Source organism: Urocampus carinirostris, chromosome 1 (assembly GCF_059441175.1).
Source record: "Urocampus carinirostris isolate Australia breed hairy pipefish chromosome 1, RoL_Ucar_1.0, whole genome shotgun sequence".
Lineage (NCBI taxonomy): Eukaryota > Metazoa > Chordata > Actinopteri > Syngnathiformes > Syngnathidae > Urocampus > Urocampus carinirostris.
Genome location: NC_142349.1, coordinates 3,709,791 through 3,731,879, shown reverse-complemented (window position 1 = coordinate 3,731,879; position 22,089 = coordinate 3,709,791). Strand labels below are relative to the sequence as shown.

The window sequence follows — 22,089 nt, the reverse complement described above, 5'->3', positions numbered from 1 at the left end:
GTACTACATGTTCCACAGGGCTTCAGGGCATAAAAGTATCATTGTCATCCTCAGAATATGGGTCTATAACATTGCAGGAAAAAAGAATCCTTTAACTTTTTTGTACTTATTATGTAATTGCCAATCCTTAACCTGACTACATTTCTCTCATCTTCCAGGTGTTGATGACCGGAATGGATCTAGTCCTTGGGGATCCGGGGAGCAGAACAGCCCATCTTTCAGTCAAGGAAGGGTATGGGTAAACTTAACTCACAGCGTCTATCTCGGTCGGCATATCTGAAAGATAAAAACATTTCAAAACCACAGCCTAGCCCACTAAAGTGGTGTGTCATAAAAAAGTAGTCGATGCCAACATGCCGTCATAAGTTTTGCTACACTCGGCTCTCTTTACTTCAGGCGGTGAGTCAGACCCAAGCTTTGATGCATACCCATAACCATAAAGTTGCTCGTGTTTTTTTTTTCTTAACCCCTTATTAATATTCCAAAACATTAATCACTCATATTACATATTTATTTACCGACTACTGACACAAATGACATCTTTTTTTCCCTCTAAATTAGTCTGATCATTACTGTTTGTGTGCATCCCTAGACCTCGTTATAGTAAATACAGGCTGATGCCGTACTTTTTGAAATTCCATGTCTGGGACTAGGGTGCAAAAAAAAAAATGAATGGGACACTCCTAAATAAATATAAATAACATATTAAAGTAAACATAATTTTCAGTATAGATGAGATTTCCTTGGCTAGGTGTTTTTGCCCAATTTACTACGTACATGCCTCCTGTGTGTCATTTTCACTATGAGGACACCAGGTGGCCAGTTAATAAAAGTACTTATAGTGTATATAATTGGACAGCAGAATTACTCCATAATCCCTATGAAAACTTATTAAATATCATTTAATTCGGGTACATTTAATCATGGTTTGCTGGAGGAGTTTTTTTGTCATTCAGAGAACATGTGGTTAAAATAATTTCAATCCCCAAAATATGTTATATGTATTATATATACATCTTCCTCCAGTGTTTCGGTGAAGATGGTGTCTATGGTGACCAAGATGGCATTGCACCTGGCGCGGCGTTTGGAACAGGGATTGTGGGTAAGCACAATTTTAAAGTTGAAAAAAAACAACAACACAGCAGCTGTCTTCACCCCCACAAATATGTTCCCCTCACTTCAAATGTAGCCACCGCAACATACATGTTTAGGAATTTTTGTCTGCAAATCATATGCATGCAAAGCTTATTCATGCTCAGGTGGCTTTAGATGAAGGCAGAAGGATAATCAGGGAGGATGTGAAGAAGCACTGTGTTCCATTCCGTGTGTTCAGTTCTGAAGTGGGGAGTGTATGCGGGGTTGGAAGGGGTGTTAAGGTTATAAAGGGCACCCATGCACAAACAAGGCTCTCCCATGGGATTAGACTGGTTCATTGCTCCCCTCTGTTTAACGGGGAGTGGAAGTGAGGGGAGACAACCTCAATTGCCCCTAAAGCATTTATAATGGCTCAATTTGTTGTTGTTTTGCTAGCCACCGTCATAAATACTGCGCATCGCACACAATCTACTCAGCAGATGCAAGGCGTTCATATGCAGACAGGGCAGTTGCCAGACCAGGATTTAGGGTAGACATTAATGCCTCATTTTCCCCACCACGGCCTAATTTGATTTTGTTTTTCTAACAGGGAAGGCTGAGAGAGGCCCTTACTCGCCGTTTGCAAGCCAGGTAAATCACTGACCAAGACAAGCCTTTTTTTTTTTTTACAGATTTCTAATATAAAGCTTTATTTTCCCACCTTGTTTATTTGTAGCCGGGCTATTTGCCCAGTGATATAGCCATGCCCAGTCCTGATGCACTGTCCCCCTCCGGCTTGAAGCCCAACTCACAGTTTCATTCCTCCTATGAGGGCAGCAACTCCCGCAGAAGACCTGCGCAAGAACCAATTGGTAAGATTAAATGACAAAAGAACAAACATAACATAATGCTAAATGTGAATTTCCCTGCGGGGATGAATAAAGTATCTATCTATCTAAATCAATTTCAGCATTCGTATTTTAATTGGAGTGCCTGTGTTAAGCCTTAAAAAAACATTTCAAAGGATTGTCGTTATCTCCTCCCATCGGTCTGATAAAGATGTATTTCAATTAGCTAGGAATCAGTTGAAGAAATGAATAAAGAGAATGTCATATCACATTGATACCAACTGTGTCGTTGATAACTATGGAACGCAACCATACAAAATCAATCATTTTGTGTGTGCAAGATGACAAATAGATTTAATACAGGGGTCTCTAATGTGGTGCCTACATGCCTCCTGAGAACAACTGAGAAGCCCACAGCCTCAATGGGTTTCTAACTGGCATAAGAAATCAATGACATGATCAGTTCCTTCAAAATTATTTCGGCCTTTTCTAATAATTTGATTCAATTCATTCTGGAAGAGATTTGGAATGACCATTGTAGAACTTGGTTATGTGTCAATGATTCAGAAGTTATAAGACATGCGCGTGACAGTGGCTGTTTGGGGATTTTTTTCGAGTTGATGATCTTTCACAGTTGGACAGTACGTCCAAACCGACTACTTTCCTGCTTGACCTGCTGCCGGGCTCACTGTTGAAAGATCTTTTATATTTTTTAACATATCGCTCTCCTTGGGTATTGTCCTTTTAAGTTACTGTCATTAAACCCATGCTTTAACAACCTAACCTTTGCCCGAAAGCCTATGTAATTAAAGGCCCATGTCAAATTTACTATTTCTTAAAAAAATACTTTAAAAAGCTACTGAATTACTTTGCTCTTTTTTACGGTCAACAGACCGCATTAGCCTATAAGGGCCTGTATAGATAAAAAGGAGATTGCCTTCCTTAGCTCCAACCATCTTAAACCAGTAGTAACTGATTGAAATCAAGATTGACACATTGGTTACCCAATGAAATCTGAATAGAATGATAGAGATTTTTACTGTGTATTCAAATCAGAACTAAAAATAAATGTGCTTAAATGCAACTCGGGATAATAAGAAAAATGTTAGTCTTAACAAATTCAAAGTGACTAGGATGACAGTGATAAAGTATTCTTGCAACTCAAGGTGTTAATGAGTCTTGATGTGCTGATCTTTTTTGGGAAATCGCTTTCTCCTCAGTCACATTTGCATCTAAATTGGGGTTGGTGTAAATTAACACTATGTATATAACACTACACGACTGTATCCTAGACATTAACCATTTTCAACCGTTCGTGGTTTTAATTTCAGAATAGCACTAAAAAAACACATAAACATTAATTACAAAAAGGAAACCATTTGCGGAAAAAAAAACGCTTTAGAATACAATAACACAATACACAAACATGTGCCCAAAGGGAATAGTAGGGTGAAGCCGAAGCGTTTAAGTGCCTACCCCTATTCCATTTTTCTTCCTTGCAGGGTAGACCTATTCAAAATCATTACAAGCAAACGCCACATTGCCGCTCAAAAAAATTGGTAAACAAAGAAATTACATTTTAAACTTATTAATAGTATCACTGGTGACTCCTATAACATGTAATACCCAACAAAACTCTTGATTTATCAATATTCTTTTGCTTAGCCATCTAAAATATGTATAGTATTGTGTTTGATTTTTTTTAAATGTATCTTAATTTTTAATTCCAAATCGGGGCCATTTTTAAGGTCATCAGCTAAATTGTTCCATGAACGAATACCTTTTTGGGCGCTACAATGGCTTTTAAATGTAGTGTGATAATATTGGACCTTGAAGCTATGGATTTCTCTGAGATCATTAGTCTCCTCTGTAGAGCAACAACTGCGAAATATTTGTTGGGAGTTGGTGCTTACTTGCTTTGTATACTAATAATTGGGATTAATGTTTCACTATGTCTTCAAATTTTAATATGTTGGATTTTATAAACAGTTTATTTGTGTTTTCATTATGCCCATTGATTTTCATTTTCCCTTTCAGAATCCCAACCCAAGAAGATCCGTAAGGTCCCCCCTGGTTTGCCCTCTTCAGTAAGTCCTAACTTTTGGAATGGGTCTGTTTTCTCACATTTTCCGTTTGCAAAATTCTCCAAGTGCAGCAGTGCAATATATACAGCTTGCACATCTGTGCATCTGTACCAATTATTTTACGAAGAAAAAGAGGAGGAAAAGCCACTGGTTGAGCCACTGGCATATTTATAGTGTAGGATACTCTTACTTTGTGACCACATTGCCTCCTCCCCACTGCCAGGCGCATTTGTGTAGCTTATTGAGGGATTTTCATACCCGTTTTTTCCCCCTCCCAGTCTGTCCCTGAGATGTCCTCCCCTTCTCTGCTTCTTCCTCACCACACTAGCATGGCCTGGGACTGCACAAAACCCCTCCTTGCTCGCCCACCCCCGTGAACAACAGTTCTCTCCTTTTTTTCTCTCTCCCTCCCCCACTCCTCCATCCCAGCTGCCAGCAGAGTTGGCCGCCATCCAGGATTCGACAGATGGTTCAGTAATTAGGAGTGCATCTCTCCTTCCTTATTCTCTGCTACCCTCCTTTTCCTCGTCTTTTTCTCTCTGTGTCATCAAATTACAGAAGACAACTCCACTGCGCTTGGAGTTGAGTTTGACTTGCATCAACAGTCAATGAGATTTGGAAACTGTTGCTAATTGGTTTTTCCCTTTTTTGCACCTTCCAAACAACTGTTGTGCTACAATTTTTGTTTCTTTTTCTGTATTTCCCAGAAAAAAAACTTTACCAAATCAAAAGCCAGCGTAAACCACTGTAATAAAAAGTTAAAACGTTTCGACCTCAATTTTCCCCTTTTTTTTATAGTAATTACTCAATTAGATCTTAGATGCACCTTAAAGGGACTGTGTATTATTTAGTGCCTCCTGGTGGATAAAATACTTTTATTTATTAAAAAAAACAATGATTTGGTTAAAAAAAATGACACATACTACCATATATAGTTGCCTTTTTTAAAAAATACTTGTAGATCGAGAAATTTGTATTAATTTACATAACATGAGACTCATGTAAAGGGAGCTGACATAATTGTCCGCTATCTTATTGCTACAGGAACCTTTTGTTACTTTTTTTCTTTTTTCGAAGGACACTGGGCCGAAAAATAGTGCAGTTGGTCACTTTAAACCTTCATAAGTTGTAATCTTCTTGTTTTTGCTTACACCACACAATATCGCGAGATCTTGTGGTCAAATATTACACATTGTCGTTATAGAAAACAACCCCCTTTCTATCACGGTGTGGTAGAGAATACTGTCATAAAATAGTTGGAAGTTTTCTTTTTATTGAGTTTTCTTGTTTTTCGTTTTAGGTTTGCGCCTCGGGGGAGGATTTTAACAGGGACAATGCTGGTTACCCTCCTTCAAAAGCAGGAAGTATATACACACCTCCATTTTACATGCCAGGTAAGATGAATCACAACTTTTGGTCCGTTGTAGTCAAGAAACCCCATTGCAAACCTACCAAGTTGACAAATGATCTCATCTTTTTGAAAGGACCTCACCATTTCATTGTATTCACGGTTGAATGAAGTCATCAAACTCGTGTGACATGTTTCATATGTGCCTTTTATTGTCTTTTCCCCTCTTGTGGCTGGTTATCCCTCACCCCTTCTGTGCACCCCCCCCCCCCACTTCCCCACCGCCCACCCCCCCTCTGTGGATATCCCCCTTGACAGAAGGCCTGCACCCGCCTTCCGATCCTTGGAGTTCTGCTGGGTCGATGGTTCAGCCCGGTTATCCTTCCATGCTGGGTAACTCCACCCATCTGAGCCATCATGGTCCCTTCATGGCCATCAACCCCCAAGACAGACTGGTGAGCCTACATAGTTGCAATTTGGAGCTCTTTTCCAGTTTGAATTATTTTTTTGTCTTGATCTGATAAATCATTTTTTCTTTTGCGGTCCAGAAACGGCAACCGCTGCCCCACTCGCCCCAAAACTACCCTCTACACGGTAGTGAGGTCAACGGTAATCATCCGGGCAGCTTCCACACCGGTTCCAACAGTTACGGAGTCCCCGGCCATACACCCCCAATTGCTGGTACTGGGTCAACTTAGTTTTGATAATAATATGGTAGAGTAAACCAGCAGACTCGTCATGAATCCGTTCTCAGGTTGGGAGCGCAAGGTGAAATTGGTGTATAGTGTGGAATAGAAAGCTATTGTAATTAGACAATGCGTTCTAAACCCACGATACTTTAGATAAAAAAATTAAAATAGCAAAACCGTATATAGTAAGTAGAACTAATATGTGATAGTCATTTATATAGTTAAATAGTATAAGTACATATCCAAGTAAAAAACTATTAAATTGTATCTACCAATGGTGTGATCTAACTTGAAGTTGTCAAGTGGATGCTGAGGGGCGGGGGAAATGACAGTGGATTAAAATTGACACTGACATCAAAACTTGTGAGGATTGTCATGCCCTTAGAAGATTTTCATGCTTGAACGTCTCCTTATCTTTAATCTCCATTTTAATAATAATAGATTGTTCATTGGTTACGGCCTTGCAACTTAGCAAGGGTAGCCATTCGTTTGCCTTGTATAAATATTTTTTTAATTACAATTTAGAATTCATAAAAATGTATTGTCAAAGAACAACGAAGCTTGGTTTGGAGCATCCAGTTATCCATTCAGTTAAAATAAAATACAAAGATCTATACATTTTCAGAATGAATATACATAAAAACCCAATAGACACATTGGATGTAAAAGTGTAGACATCGGGCCATAAAAACTCAATAGCAGCATATTCAAATCAGTCAAGGCTCAAGTGCAATTATGTGGGGCAGTTATCATCGTTCACTCGGGAATTATGATGGAAAGAAGTCATGAGAAATTATTGAGTACAAGCTTTGTTTAAAATGTTTTTGCTTCCCCCTTGAGAGTCTTGGGACCAGCATTTAATTCAGTACAAAAATAAACGATTGTATCCCCGACATGCAAATGTTTACGAAGCTCATGAGATTCTGGATTGAATGATGACGCAAATCAATAGCAGACTAGCATCTTGTATAACGTACTTAGAAACGTAAGAGGCACGTCACTCAAAAACTCATACACAAGAAAACAGTGGAATTTAATTAGACACCGGAAACTATTAGTTGTTGATTTCGGTGGGGAAAATGTTGTCAAATGAAGTTAAAACAAATTATTTTTATTTCAAGCTGTGAACTGAAAATGACGTAAGGCGAAGTTTGCTCTACTTATCATGCATGGCACATTTTAATCCGAAAAAAAATGTTTTCTCTCCGTCAAGCCAATCGGGGAGCAGCACCAGGAAGTTCTGGCGATGAGATTGGGAAAGCGCTGGCTTCTGTAAGTTGTGCAAAGATGCAAATTCATAACATCATATGTACTGAAACTATACAAAATCATCATCAGCAACAGAAGGATGCCAAACCTTTACCCCTTCCAACGTGGTCTTAATCTAAAAAAAAAGATTAATTTACTAATCTTTATCTTCCATCTGCATTTGTTTTTTTCTCATACTAAAATGAAAATTGTTTTTTAACAGATCTATCCTTCAGACCCAAACAGTAATGGCTACTCTTCGTCCCCATCCACCCCCTCTGGCTCTCCTCAGGCGGCTTCAGGTTGGTAATCATGTTTTGAGTTAACCGTTAATTGCCAAAAGAAAGACTATATTCATGGTGAGATTTCGTTCCCCGTGACAGTAGAGTTAAGTCGTTGTAATCTAATTATCTGTAGTATAGACTCGTCTCAATGAAAAAAAAACTCAAGTCCGAACTTGACTTTCAAATTATCTCACAGACATGCTCACCACCCAAATATAACTCATGAGACAGGAAGGGAAAGTACATACAAAATAAAGAGGGGGGATCGCATCCTTTTTTGATTTTAGAATTGGTCCAGGAGTGATATCATCCTTTACCGAATACTTTTAGTCACAGAAGATGAAAGAGGTGACTTAAAACGAGATTACTTAAATACAATATAATAAAATAAACATGTCTTTATTCTCAGTGATAACAACAGAGTGTACTTTGTTCTCAACAAGATTAGACGTGGCACTCCATTATAAACATATACTGTAAATTCCGGACTATAGAACGCACCTGATTATAAGACACACCCAGCACACTTCTAAAGGAAAAAACATTTTGTACACACATAAGCCGCATGTGCCCACATTGAAACATGAGATATTTAAGCAGAAAGAGTTTATAAGATATGGTACCTTAACCCTTTCCCGGCCCGCCGGCGGGCCACTGATCTTTAGATAAACAAATATGGGTCAATACCAGTCACTGAAATATGTCATGCCACATCATTGGAAAGCTTAAACTCTTGGGATTAAAAATGTGAATGTCCGTGAAAATGGCTTCTTTCGATAAAGAACAATCCATTGAATCCAACCGTGTAAAAGATTTACTCCAAAACAAACAATAATGCAGACAGATAAATAGGAATCTGTCTTAAACATTTCTGCTTCGTTGGATGTTGCTTCTTGTAAGCCGTTTGTTTCAAAACATTTTTTCTGTTAACAAATAAACTGACTCATGTAATTATTCCCCATATGGTAATTAGCCCTGCCCTTTCGATTGGTAACTTTTCCATGATGCGTGTCTGTTCATGCTAGTTTTATTTATGCACCAAACGCAAAGTTACATTCAACTTGCGTCTTCCTCGACGCACTTATTCCACCTGTTTCACGCTTACATTTACATGGTGATGGCAACATGAAGCCCCATAAAGCAGTGAAGCCCTCAAGGGGAATGGTCCACACACACACACACACACGTAGGGGCTTCAAGATTCGTTACCTCGACTTTGTCATCATGTGGAAAGAAAAATGTATAACACTCCCTGAATACAAAAAAATATATTTAAAAAGAGTAACAGAGAAGGAGTGTATCATAAATTGTTCTGTGTTACTTTGTGCTTATGCAAAAAGGGAAAAAGTAGGTAAAATTAAGTGCTTATTCATTTTTACCTAAAAACAATATTTATTTGTCAAATTTTGGTTTTTGCAGAGAATCTCACATGCTTTTAGAAAAACTTTCACAAGGTACAGCTGAAGCAGGGGGTGCAGAGACGTGTGATAGCAAGTTTGTTTAAGAATTGGAAGTGCGTTTTCTCTGATTCCCAAAACAGAAGGGGGACTTTCAACTCTGAGGGCGTTTTTTTTTTTTGCCCTTTTTATTTCTAACCACATTCAAAGCTAGCAAATCATTTACTGAATCAGTCACGTTATACACCCTCTTCATGGGACTTTTAACGTCACCGCCTACGTCATCAACACACACCTCGACTCGCGGTTCATGAACCACTCTTCTGAAATACTCTGCACACGCTTAAGGAATTTGAGCCGAGAAGCACATCACTACCTTTACTGGTCGGGCGCCCCTGGCAGCCGATAGAAAAAAAAAAAGCATCAATTAGCTGCATTTTTATATTTCAATTTTAGACTCCTCTCCATTGTTGTGTACTAGACTTATACAAATGATTGCTAAGATAGTTTGCATTAAAGTCTTTATAAGCTGGCCAAAGTTAATAGCATTAGATAACAGCATACAATTGCATGTTATAGCATGGCAAGATATAACCTAATAGAATGGCCCCTCTATACAGAATATAAGCTTCTTAAGATACTGGAAATCCGAGATGTCCTACGTGCAAAAATCTTGCCAGATACGGGAGTAAATCCATGTTATGAGAATCTCCGAATGCTACTATTAGAGACTGCTTGAAAGCGCTCACTGCCAACATCAGCTCATCCCAGTTAGCACATGCCCTTGGAATCTAAACCCGCCACAACTTCTGCTCCTTTGCCATGGGGCTTTAAAGTATTTTATTATCATCTTATTTATCTTATCACTTGATTTTTATTTTCATTTACTGTTTGAATATTTTTAGTGATCAGGAATATGCGTAATACAGTTTTTTAGGGTTAACTTAAATGCTTTTGGGAGGCCGGGAACGGATTAATTGGTTTTCAGTTATTTCATATTGTATTTCTAGATTCAAGCAGGATCGGGGAACAAATTAGTCTTATTTATAGAAGTATATCTGTATAGCCTAATCTGTTTAATTTGCCTTTCTATGTGGAAAACGAATTTGTTCCTCCACAGGCTCTGCCTCCCAATGGACACGGTCATCTGGACAGGCTACTCCTTCTAACTTTCATGGAGGGATTCAGAGCATGGTGAGGCGTCTGACATAATTTCCATTATCATCCTGAGCTTTATTTTGACCATGGGTATTATTTCATCATGTTTTTCCTCTTAAGTCCAACAAATTGGAGGACCGCCTGGACGAAGCTATTCATGTTCTTCAGCGACATGCTGGTGGACAAGGAGGACCAGGTCTGACTGAGATGCAGAGCCTTCTTGCTTCCGGCCTGGGTTTATCTTCAGCTTTTAACAGTGCAGCACTTGGCCTCACCGGTCGGCTACCTGGAATGGTGGGAGTCATAAATGTAGCTCTTGAAATATGGTCCACATACTTTATGAATGTGTCTTTGAGGTATCCAATCAGCATGAAGACTCTGTTGGTCTGCCTTCTGGTGGAGGTCTGGGACACCACACTTCCTCGTCAGCACTACATGGCTCTCAACTGGACGTTTTCTCCAGTGAGTCGTCGTTTTTGTCTCAGGGTAAACATTGAGTTAAACCTTTTTTATCTTGTTTCTCTGTTTGCAGGTCTCGTGAGTGGCCTTAATCGCTCCAGTGATATCAAACGAGAGAGCAAGGAAGAGGATGAAAACTGCTCCGTGGCTGACAAGTCCGAAGATGAGAACAAAGACTTGAAGGCTCTACAAACAAGGTGCGTTTAATTTCTGCTACATATCCCGAAAGAATCCATGAGATAAGCTTGTGAAATATGGTCAGGAAATGTTTTACCCTGATAATTGATCCATGTGTCCTATAGATACAGTGATAGGTATCACAATAGAATAGAATTGTTTTGGCCATCATTGATGAAACAACACGGTGTACACGAACATGGTTTACAACCAGATTAGGCGTGGCACTCCGGGATAACATGCAATGCAACGCAACTTTAGATAAAAAATAAAAACGATAAAATTCGATAAATATGTTAAAGAAAATGTTAATATGAAAAGTTTCTTTAAGTATTAAACGTTCTAAGTCACTAGCAGGATTATTGCAGGCTTGAAATGTCTTTATTTTATTCATTTTGTTGTGTGCAATAGTTTTGTTTTGTTTTTTTAAATTTGATTTTGAATACCTGTGTGTCATTCCTGCAAGAAAAACGAATAAGGGGTATGCACTTAAAAGCTACTGCTTCCGACTACTTCCCTTGGGCATATATTTATGTATGTTTTTGTGCAAATATTTAGTTGTTTCCTTTTTTAAATATTGGTTAATGTTGATTTTGTGCTGTGCCCTAATAAAAAGCGACAAGAGCTTATTTACAAGGCAGTGCTTGTAGACTGGCCTAAGTTGTTTTCGCATCCGGAAATGTTTCAATGGCATCAGCAGCAAAATATTTCTAGAATAAAAATATACATATTCCTATACATAGTCAAGATGGGTGTCATTGCACTATTTTCTGATGCACCAATAAAGTTAAGCAGATACTCAAAATAAAGCGTGAGGGCATCAATAAATTCTTAACCTGCAAGGAGAACAGGGGAGATGGCCCCATAACCTCAGACATGAGATTCCAAACAGTTCTAAAGGCCTTCCCCTGAGTCCTTTCATTATCAAATCTCCTAAATTACAAAATCAGATCCACCCTAAAGGGTGTGGCTATCAAAGAACAGTAACACTATTGGCCGATTGTGACAATGATGTAAACAGGGCAGGACAACAAACAACAGTGCACAATAATGTCTTATATCTATCTAGTCTTGTAAGTGTTGACTATCTATCATATTGTTTTTGAATCATTTTTCTTTAACGTATTTTATAAAATGTTTTTCTTTGGGTGCCATGTTAAATCACCTTGTAATCAGCGTTGGGGATTAACGGAATACATGTAAATACGTTTTACTTTCTTATTTAGAACTATAATGCGTATACATGCGCCGGTAGATGAATTGTGTCATAATTTTAATCACTGTCACTAGAGATGCGGAGAGAGATTAGGTTTACAAACGCAGAAGCTAGATCAGTTGTGCAGATAGTACAGACGGGCACCTTATCCACCAGTGCATGTTTCTCAAAGTGTGTTACATCTAAAAGCACTTTTGGTTTGTCTTAATTTTATTTCTCTTAATGTAGCACTCGTTTTGTTAAATTTGCGTGAGGCTGCTAACGTGGGCGTAATGGGCATGCAGAAGCCAAGTTGCTTGCAAGTGATATGTTTAGGGAAATATAGTAAACTAGAATGATACATTTCTTTTGGTAGTTTGCACTTAATAGTTGTTCAAAATCCACTATTTGATAGTTTTGTAATGGTCTGGAGAAAAATTAACTTAAGCCTTAGAAATCAAAATACTGTACTTCCAATAAGTTTGGCATCTCCACTTCAAACAAGTAAAAAGGTATGTTAAAAATGTAGAAAGTGAACAATTGGTGTGTTTAAAACCATATTGGGTTCTTGATGCCTTCTTAATGTAGACTAAAACAGAGCATGACTTGTCTACTATGTGAAAGAGATTTTTTTTTTGCTTAATAAACTACTACATGGCTAAAATTTCAGCACTTTTATAAAGGACTACATGCTACTACCTAACTTTGGTTTAGGTTACATCGTTTATTTATTTTAAACACAATTAGGTAATTTCATTTACCATATATTGTTTTTGTCTTTTATTACCATATTTGGTATTGGAGTAATCGAGTTAAATTAATTCAATTATATAGTATTCAGATCACGTTAATGATTACATTTTTGAACAGGTAACTCGTAGCTGTATCTGATTACATTTTTAAAGTAACCCCCCCCACCCTGCTCGTAAACAATCTTCGCAAAGACAATTCTAAGTCGAGTAACAAAAAACACATTTGTTGTCCTTTCCTACAAATTCTTTGTCACGTGTGATTTGATGTATGATTTCTGACAAATGATTCTGTATTATGCAGGCCCATTTATTACAATGTTTAAAATTCCATCATTCCAATTTTCCTGAATGTCATAAAAGCTAGCTAAAAAATATCACCCTACTTGAACAATTTTGTTTCCTTCCTTCCTCATCTGCCATCGGCTAGTCTGATGGATGATGATGATGACGATGAAGATCTACCAGTGGAGATAAAAGCCGGGCGGGAGAAAGTGCGGAGGATGGCAAACAATGCCCGCGAGCGACTCCGCGTGCGGGACATCAATGAGGCCTTTAAGGAGCTGGGCCGCATGTGTCAGCTCCATCTCAACTATGAGAAACCGCAGACTAAATTGAACGTGCTCCAGCAGGCCGTTAACGTTATTCTCAACCTGGAGCAGCAAGTCCGAGGTCAGTTGGGTGTCCAGGGAAGGAGACGGAGGAAGGAGGAGACGGAGGGGAAAGTCTTCTTGACGAGCTCAACTCTCGCATGGCTTCATGCTCTTCCTTGACCCAATTTTCTTCTTTCTTTAAGTAAATTACATGAGCCGAGATTTAAAGGTATTCCCAAACAGAATGCTTTTTTTCCAGATAGGCACAGAATACGCCGGGGGACTCAAGAAATTGCTTAAAGTTGACCCACCTGACTCTTGCTTTAGATCCGTGACGTCATTGAAGGACACAATTTAAAAATAGCGAATCACATGGGTCCAAAACAGGGCAGCAATTGTAGTGAAAGTTTCTCTGACCCTGATTTTATGGCTAATTATGATGAAATAATGTCCTTCACAGATATGTCTAGAGAGAGAAAACAAGTTATAGTGCCAGAAAATCTGAAATACAGCTAAACTTGACATTTGCAACGGAGAGAAGTGATTGTTTCCTGAACACAAATGGGTAGGTTGTTTTTAAGACTTCTTCTGAGATAGTGGCAAGGCAAGGCAAGTTTATTTGTATAGCACAATTCATACACAAGGCAATTCAAAGTGCTTTACAGATATGGCAAAGAGACGGGTTGAAAACACACAATTACAGTTAAAACATAGAAGTAAAGACATTTAAAATTTAAAATGTTGTTTTTAAAATGCATTAAAACCACAGATAAAACAAAATAAAATCAATGAATTAAAATAAAGTAAAAGTAAAGAGCGCAGATAGAACCCTTTCAGTTGTATGCACAGTTGGAACAGAGCTGTTTTCAGCCTGGACTTAAACACTGTCAGAGTAGACTCATCAGGAAGACTATTCCAGAGTTTAGCTGCATGGAACTGAAACCAACTTCACCCTGTTTATTCCTGGCTCTGGGCACCAGCAGAAGGCCTGTCCCTGAGGTTCTCAGGGTCCGAAATGGTTCATATGGGACCAACATGTCACAGATGTACTTTGGTGCTAGACCATGAAGAGACTTGTACACCAGCAGAGCTGTTTTAAAGTATATTCTCTGAGCAACAGGAGGCCAGTGCAGGGACCTGAGCACAGGACTAATATGGTCGTACTTCCTGGTTCTAGTCAGGACCCAAGCAGCAGCGTTCTGGATGTTCTGCAGCTGTCTTACAGCTCGTTTAGAAAGTCCAGTCAGAAGGCCGTTACAGTAGTCTAACCTGCTAGTGATAAATTAAGTTACATCTAATTACCAGTTTCTATCCCTTTTTCATTAAGGTAATTCTTTAATTTTTCGTTATGAAGCGCAGTTGGGAACACACCGTTGGTAACAGGCCATATTAAAGACCAACGAGGTGAATCTATGTTAATGCTGTAAAATACGGATGTTGCACTGCAAATATCACTTACGTTTTGTCTAGAGGTATTGTTTATTCTCTGTTGAACTGCTTTGTTCAGTTTTATGTGTATTTTTAATTTACTTGCACTCAACTCTTTTTAGTGAGAGTGCAGGAATCGTGTTTCCACGAACTGCTCTGGACAACACACACTTTTTTCGAGATCAATTGGATTTTCTTTGTCAGTCTAACAATCCTCCTTGAAATGCGCCAGGCACAGCAATAACCACTTTGAAGGGCGTTTCCACCTTCACGTTCGTCAGAATTTTTGTCAAATTTATTGCAACATTTATGTCTTGTCAGTCAGCAAAAAAAAAAAAAAAAAAACTGAGCTGTTATCATTACTACATTCACCTGTGACACACTGCCTAATCATACTCCACAAAAACTACCAAAACTTTGCTTAAAACTCTTGTAACCGTGACTACTAATTATTGCCCAAGACAATATGGCGACTCGCTTGCAAGCGTGTTGGTGGTATTCAAATGACGTCACAGTTAAGGATATTTAAGGCAAGACACGCTGTCTTAAATGCATTATCTTGGAAAATAGTTTGAAGCTACCCATCAACTCTATATAAATTTGACGCAACATGTGCAATTCCCTCACATTTTGCATGTTTAAGAATTTGTGATTACCTTTAAGCATCCTTCACATCTTGAAGTGACCTCCAAAGTGAGGCAGGGGAATTGGGACATGAAGCTATGTGACTGTTTTAAACTGCCCTCATTCTCTGGTTTTGGTTTTCACATGCCGAGTGTGTGTGCTTTGTTGTCCTAACACTTAGCTCTTGTTAAGCACCCTCTTCTATCTTTACGTGACTCTCACACTACCACTTAATTAATTAACACATTTTTACTTTGCTCTTTAGTGTAAAAAGCACACACATGCTCAATGTGTGCTGTGTCTTGTCATTTGTGTTAACTTTGAGGTGTTGCACGTCCCTGCAATATAACCATACTCATGCTGCTTTTCTGTTTGAGTTCACTTTTTATACCCATGCCTACCAGCAGGGGTGGGCAAACTACGGCCTGTGGGCTTTTCTATCCATTCCGAACCAAAAGTTAAAAAAAGTTATAACTGAGAAATGTTTTTTGTCTATGCCCCCGTCTTTAGAAAAAACAATAGGTATTGCACCAACATTAAATAAAGTTATTTTTTCCTGCCTTTGCATTTATTTATTTTTTTCATATCTTTGGGTCACTATTTTCTAATACGTTTCTTATTAATGGGGCATATTGTATGATGTTGCTTTAACTCAGGAGTGTTTCAAAACTAATTTCAAGTAATGGTCCATTATAAAAGAAATGAAAAATAGGCATGTAAATGGAGGCGACTGCATGTTTATTTATTCTTAAATAAGTATTAGAAAACGTACATACATTTTTATTGATGCATTGCTGTGCTATCGGATTCAGGCAAATCAATATTTTTTTTTTCTCCTCCTGAATCCTTGTCAATTTTTTTCACCCGATGCGGCCTGCCACTTAAAATGTCTGCCCACCCCTGTCCTACAGTTTTTCCATTTCAATGTCAAGCGTGTGCTCTTTCTTTACCTCGATAAATACATTTCTTTTCCATGTATTTATCACCATCCCTCCACTCTTTTCTTTGATGCGCTGTATTTGCCAGAGAGTTTTACTTCTCACCCTCCTCATATCTTCTGTTCCTTATGCTGGAAAATCGCAAGATCCCCTCAACTTCCATCCTGGACCTCAGTGACCCTCACAATTGGATTGATCAGATTTAGTTTTTATTATGATGACACATCTCTTGCCCAGCTTACTCCACTGGGATGTTTCTTCATCTCATCTTCAGGGAGATTTTTCCTCTTAGAATAAAGAATAAATTTAAGTGTAGGTTAAGCTAGGTTGCAATTCAGCTTTGCTAACCAGCCCCCTCGGCTACAGCCTTGCTCCAGTGAGCGATGAGAACCTGACGGCCGAAGAAAAGGAGCTAAGGGAGCGCGAGCGGCGCCTGGCCAACAACGCCAGGGAGCGGGTTCGAGTGCGCGACATTAATGAAGCCTTCAGAGAACTGGGCAGGATGTGTCAGGTTCACCTGCAGAGCGACAAAGCCCAGACCAAGCTGGTCATCTTGCAGCAGGCCGTCCAGGTTATACTGGGCCTGGAGAAGCAGGTTCGAGGTAGGTGGGACTGTCCTGTTTGTCTTGACCAGTCCAATCTCCACAGCCAAAGAACCAGCTTGTTCCCAGGGTGCATTTCCTTTTAAAGGTCATGTTCAGCCTCTGTAACACCAGCTTTTTTTTCACGCCTCTATTAACTCAGACCAGCCAGGAAGAGAAAGGGAGAACATATGAGGAAGGATAGATATCTTCTTTCTTCTCATTCTCGTCTGACTTTCACCTTCCTTCCCGCTCCTCTTTCCTGCTCGTCAAACCCAAACTACTTACAAATGGTTCTAATCGATGTTTATGTGCCTTTTGTAAAGAGCGTAATCTCAACCCCAAGGCCGCCTGCCTCAAGAGAAGAGAGGAGGAGAAAGTGTCGGGCGTGGATCCCCAGATGCAGATGGGCGCAGGGCTTTCAGGTGATGGACACGACCCCAGAAGCCATCTGTAATTCCCAGGTGTGCTTTTACCTTTGGTTTTGTCTTATTTCCTGGCCATGGTTTTTTCTTTCCGTCCTGTACTTAATTTAGATAATATAAATTAAGATGCATCACTGCAGCTTTCATACGTCAATATTGCAATGTATTAAGAGTTTCTTAGGGCAGCCTGAATTGCTCTATATTTCAAGTCTATACAGCATACATTTCTGAAGAGCTTATATCCGAGGCCATATGGCATCAAAAGCAATTCAAATAAAAGTAAAGAAATAAAGAAAAGTAAATATAAGAAAGTAAAATAAATCCACAATTGTGGCACTATCCATTATCCCTGGTTGACTATTCCTGAGAGCAGGGGCATTTTGGGCGCTACCGAAGCATTCTATTTTGGCCCGTGTAAAATCAACTGCTTTGTTTTGGTAGAAACCAATAATCCCCAGTCGACTATTGCCAAGGGCGGGGGGAGAGCAAGTTTGTATCATGCATGGCGACTCTTATTGTCTGTTCTTTCCATGTAAAATGAATAGCACCTATGCGGCCGTGATCCGATATCCCTGGTGAACTATTGTTAAGAGCATGGGCCGACAGAGCGCATTTTCCTTTTTAGGTTCAGGCTGCTGAAGCAAGGCCCGCTTAAGATGAACTGCACAGTTTTGACGGCAATCCTTTATCCCCAGTAAACTATTGCTTAGAGCGGGGGGCCGAGAGTGCATTTTTGTGAAAATTGTGGCAGCCTTTTTTTCCCTCCCTTCTTTCTGCCTGAAATGAACAGCACCCCCGGGCCACAATACATTATCTCTGCTAAAACAGGGACGGTGGGGGGCTACTTTTTCGCATGTCTGTTAATAAAACTTGATACTTTATGATTTTTCTTTTTTTTTTTTCATAAAACCTCAAATATTTAATACCACAATATTCTTTATTTTTTGTAGATTAATGTAACATTTATTACAAATATATGTATCATTGCAGCTCCTGTCAAACTGGCAGAAGTTTGACCGCGTGGCCTTAAAGCACCTCCACACATGGCGGCACCTCATCACTGTGGGAAGTGGCCACAAACGGAGCAAGCACATTTGTAGAAAACCACAACCAGACGACAGTGTATCAACATTTCCAGCATTTGACTCCAGGTGGGGGACATTCTTATGATCGGGTTTAGGAAAGAAAAAAAAATCCATATGATGGGAGCAAACTTGTTCGGGTCAAATAGTCATTCTTGTGATATTTTGTGGCATATCCACCTGGAAAGTCATTGTAAAATAGATTGACTGAATCTTCAGAGCAGGGATGACATTTGCTCCCTGTTTTATTTTATATGTTCGAATCCGGTAAACCTGGACGCTCAAAGGATATTTGTTATTGTTTTGCAAAATCAGCCCTGCCACTTGTTGCCATTTTTTCTGAAGCAGCCATCACACAATGAGATCACGAATCTTTTCTCAAGGGGCATTTCATTGCCAATTTTGAAGTCTGCAGCTTTCTTCTGATTGGATGAATCCGGTCACACGTTATCTTCAGGATTCTTTGGGGGGGAAAATCAGTATTAAAAGGGACGGTAAATTTTTGTGAGGCTGCCTTCTTGACTATTCATTATCTCCATTGCCATTTTATTTTCATTTTGAACAACTGCAAAGCCCCTTTGTAATGATCTTTTTGTAACGTGTTTTTGTTTCCTTTGTAAGATAGTTATGCATTAGTGTTTATTTTCACTTTGGAATGCTCTTTCTTGGTTTACATTGTTTAAATTGACTTTTTTTAGATGACGGGAACAAAAATCAGGTGTTTTGTGTTGTGCCAGGCGCTTGGAAATGTTAGAAATGACAAATTCTGGCTCGTATTGTCACATGTTGTGATGATTACTTTATATATGTATAATTTTTTTCTGTTTCCCGGGCAAACTCAACTTTATTATTTGGATCTTTTTTTTTGTTTGCACAAATTGAGACAAAAATATAGTAGACCCACGGGATATGACATTATTCCATTCTTAGGGATCACAAAGTGAAATTGCTGTATAGCAAGGATAGAAGCCTATGATAATGTGTAGCTAATGCTTCAGAACCCATGGTACCCCAGATAAAAAAATTAGTAACCAAACAAAATAGCATGTAGAATGTTATATACCTGTGTATGATTAAATAACATTGTAAAGAATATACATGTAAAGGAAAAATTTAATTTGATTTACTTTTCGCGTCACATGACTTCAGTTGGTACAGTGGAGTTAGTGGTTGGATGCAGAGACGGGAGGAGACGGCACATTTAAAATAAAACATATTTTAAAACTTATGAGGATTTTCATCTCCTGAGAAGATTTCCTTATGTAAATTTCCTCCTAATTTTCAGTAATAAGCCCGATCTTCAATCGGTGAAGAAAATTTCACTTAACGAGAAAAACGATGACTCTGCTTTTTTGTAATTCTTATGTCAAGCATTATGACATAGTTATCATATTTTTGCATATCCCATTAGCATTACCGCAAGCCTTGGGACCCATGGCAAATTAAAACAGTACAATACATACAGTATTGTAGGGCAGTAACGCGCAAACAAAACTTAAAGGGACAGTGTGTATTATTTGACTACTCGATGTGGCTGTACGGTGTTGTGCAACCGAAAATTAATTCTAAAAAATACAAGGAAGATTACAGTCTATGGCGACTCAAAGTGACCAAAACCGTTTTACTTATTTTTTGTTTTGTTTTTGCTCAGCCTTTATTCGATTCCGGGTACCTGTAGCAGCAAGATGGTAGACAATATTGTCAGGTTCCTCTGGGTTAGGATCGTGATATGTCAATTAAATGCTAATCTATTGACCTATGAGTTTTTTTAAATCACGTTTATATAATAGTTCGTGTATTTTTGCTAATTAAGGAAATCAATTGTTATTTAAATGAACAAAGGTTTTTTTTCGAACCACCCGAAGGTGCTAAATATGATTCACTGTCCCTTTAATGTAGATAAAGGCTTTGTGAGAGGGAGTTTTCATCATGTTGCGACCCAAACCAGTGGCTGACCAGCCTCTTAAATGACATAATCAATAACAGACAGGCATCTAAAACATGTTACACGTCATACACATGAACACCACAATGTTTGATTTTTTTGGGAAACGCAAAATAAGTTGTTGTTGACGTACAATAGTGGGTAAAATGTCGTAACGAGGGGTACAAAAACATCTTATTCAACACTGTAAAGTGAAAATGTATCTTGGGGTCGCTGTCTCCCGGGGGTCTACTGTAGCCTCTAATTTTCAAAGGATGTTACTCCTCTCGGCTCTACAATCACCTTTTTAATGCGATTCAGTTTCATTCTCATTTGTTTTGCCTCTGTTATTTTATTGACTTAACAGTGCTTGAGTACATACAGTGCATGGCTATAAAATGTCCAAGAATATCACGAATTTATTGACACTACAACCTAAACACTGATTCCTACTTTTATTTGAGTACTTTCCATGTTTAAATTTTTATTTTGTTTTGGAAAGTCATGTATGTATCATTTGACTTGGAAGATTGTGCCCTGTGGAATTATCAAGTCTATTTTCATCTTTTTTTTAAATGTTGTGATCATGCAACAACAACAAAAAATGATTTTCTACAGTGTACAATTATGAACACACAAAATCCTGCGTTAGAAGTCTTTGTCATCTGCAACAAATAACTCTTACTGTCTTCATAAATATTTGAGGGCGATATCTACGTAGGCTTTGTCCTCAAAGTGCCTCCACTTTCCTATTTTTATATATAAAGTAGATATTTGAGAACTGTTGTGTATATAACAGTAATGTAGTAATAAATGTGCCATTTTTAATATTCAAGATCACTGTCTCACTTTGTTATCAACCTTTTTCTTTTGACACAGGAAATGGAAAACTTACCCCTTGAGATACCCGGTTAAAGGGCCAGTGTGCATTATTCGACCACTTATTGTCGTCGCATTGTATAGTGCAAATGAAACCAAGTACTTAAAAACACAGGGAATAATATAAACTACACAAACACAAGGTGATCAACCAAAATTTTCTTTACATTTTTTTCCCAGCCTTTCACAAGCCTTTTTCTTCCTTTGGGTCCCTGTAGCAGCAAGACGGCCCAACAATTGTGTCAGCTTCCTTCATTTTAGGGACCCAGGTATTTTAAACTATTAAAAATAAAACTCCTGCCGGGAATTGATTTTCAAACACGTTCGACGGACTGTGTGCTTTGCGATGTTTTGAATAGAAATGTCGTTTGACTCAAAAGAAGGTTGAGAAACACAATTGCAGGGGTGTCAAGCATGCAGGCCGAATCAGGCCCGCAAGACAATATTGAGAGAAAAATTTAACAAAGGAGATGCAGTTTTAAATACGTCCGCTTGATGTCGCAAAAGCCAACTGCCATTGTAACGAGTTATATTTCTTTCTCGCGTTCTCATTCTTTTTCTTTCTTTCTCGTTTTTTTCTTTCTCTATTTCTTATGTTTCTCTTTTTGTCTGTCTTTTCTCGCTATCTCTGGCCCCCCGTTTTTCTCTTCCTCTTCTCTCTTCTTCGCTCTTTCAATCTCTATTTTTGTCTATTTTGTTATCTATTTATTTTACCCTTTCCCCCTAACTTCCCACCCCTTCTTCCTCTCTGTGTCTCTGTCTCTCTCTCTCCACCTGTCTGTCTCTGTCTATCTGTCTCTCCATCTGTCTCTTTCTATTTCTCCCTTTCTTTCTTTTTGTCTTTGTCTGTCTTTCTTGCCTCTTTCTGTCTCTTTGTTTTTTTTTTCGATTTTCTCTTTCTCGGT

At 38.6% G+C, this 22,089-nt stretch overlaps 1 protein-coding gene across 1 annotated transcript in view; it reads left to right on the top strand.

The window, feature by feature from the left end:
• Positions 1–21,135, top strand: part of LOC148373282 (transcription factor E2-alpha-like) — a 37,422-nt gene extending 16,287 nt beyond the window's left edge. Inside the window, exons 4-20 of the mRNA XM_088342810.1 lie at positions 159–232; positions 1,027–1,102; positions 1,685–1,725; positions 1,811–1,946; positions 3,960–4,009; positions 5,307–5,400; positions 5,673–5,809; positions 5,903–6,035; positions 7,257–7,315; positions 7,515–7,593; positions 10,093–10,166; positions 10,251–10,424; positions 10,487–10,592; positions 10,663–10,786; positions 13,141–13,382; positions 17,201–17,338; positions 18,290–21,135. Of these exons, the coding sequence (XP_088198936.1) occupies positions 159–232; positions 1,027–1,102; positions 1,685–1,725; positions 1,811–1,946; positions 3,960–4,009; positions 5,307–5,400; positions 5,673–5,809; positions 5,903–6,035; positions 7,257–7,315; positions 7,515–7,593; positions 10,093–10,166; positions 10,251–10,424; positions 10,487–10,592; positions 10,663–10,786; positions 13,141–13,382; positions 17,201–17,331 (1,730 nt within the window). The 3' untranslated portion in view covers positions 17,332–17,338; positions 18,290–21,135. The remainder of the gene's footprint in view (positions 1–158; positions 233–1,026; positions 1,103–1,684; positions 1,726–1,810; positions 1,947–3,959; positions 4,010–5,306; positions 5,401–5,672; positions 5,810–5,902; positions 6,036–7,256; positions 7,316–7,514; positions 7,594–10,092; positions 10,167–10,250; positions 10,425–10,486; positions 10,593–10,662; positions 10,787–13,140; positions 13,383–17,200; positions 17,339–18,289) is intronic.
• Positions 21,136–22,089: the final 954 nt, after the last annotated feature.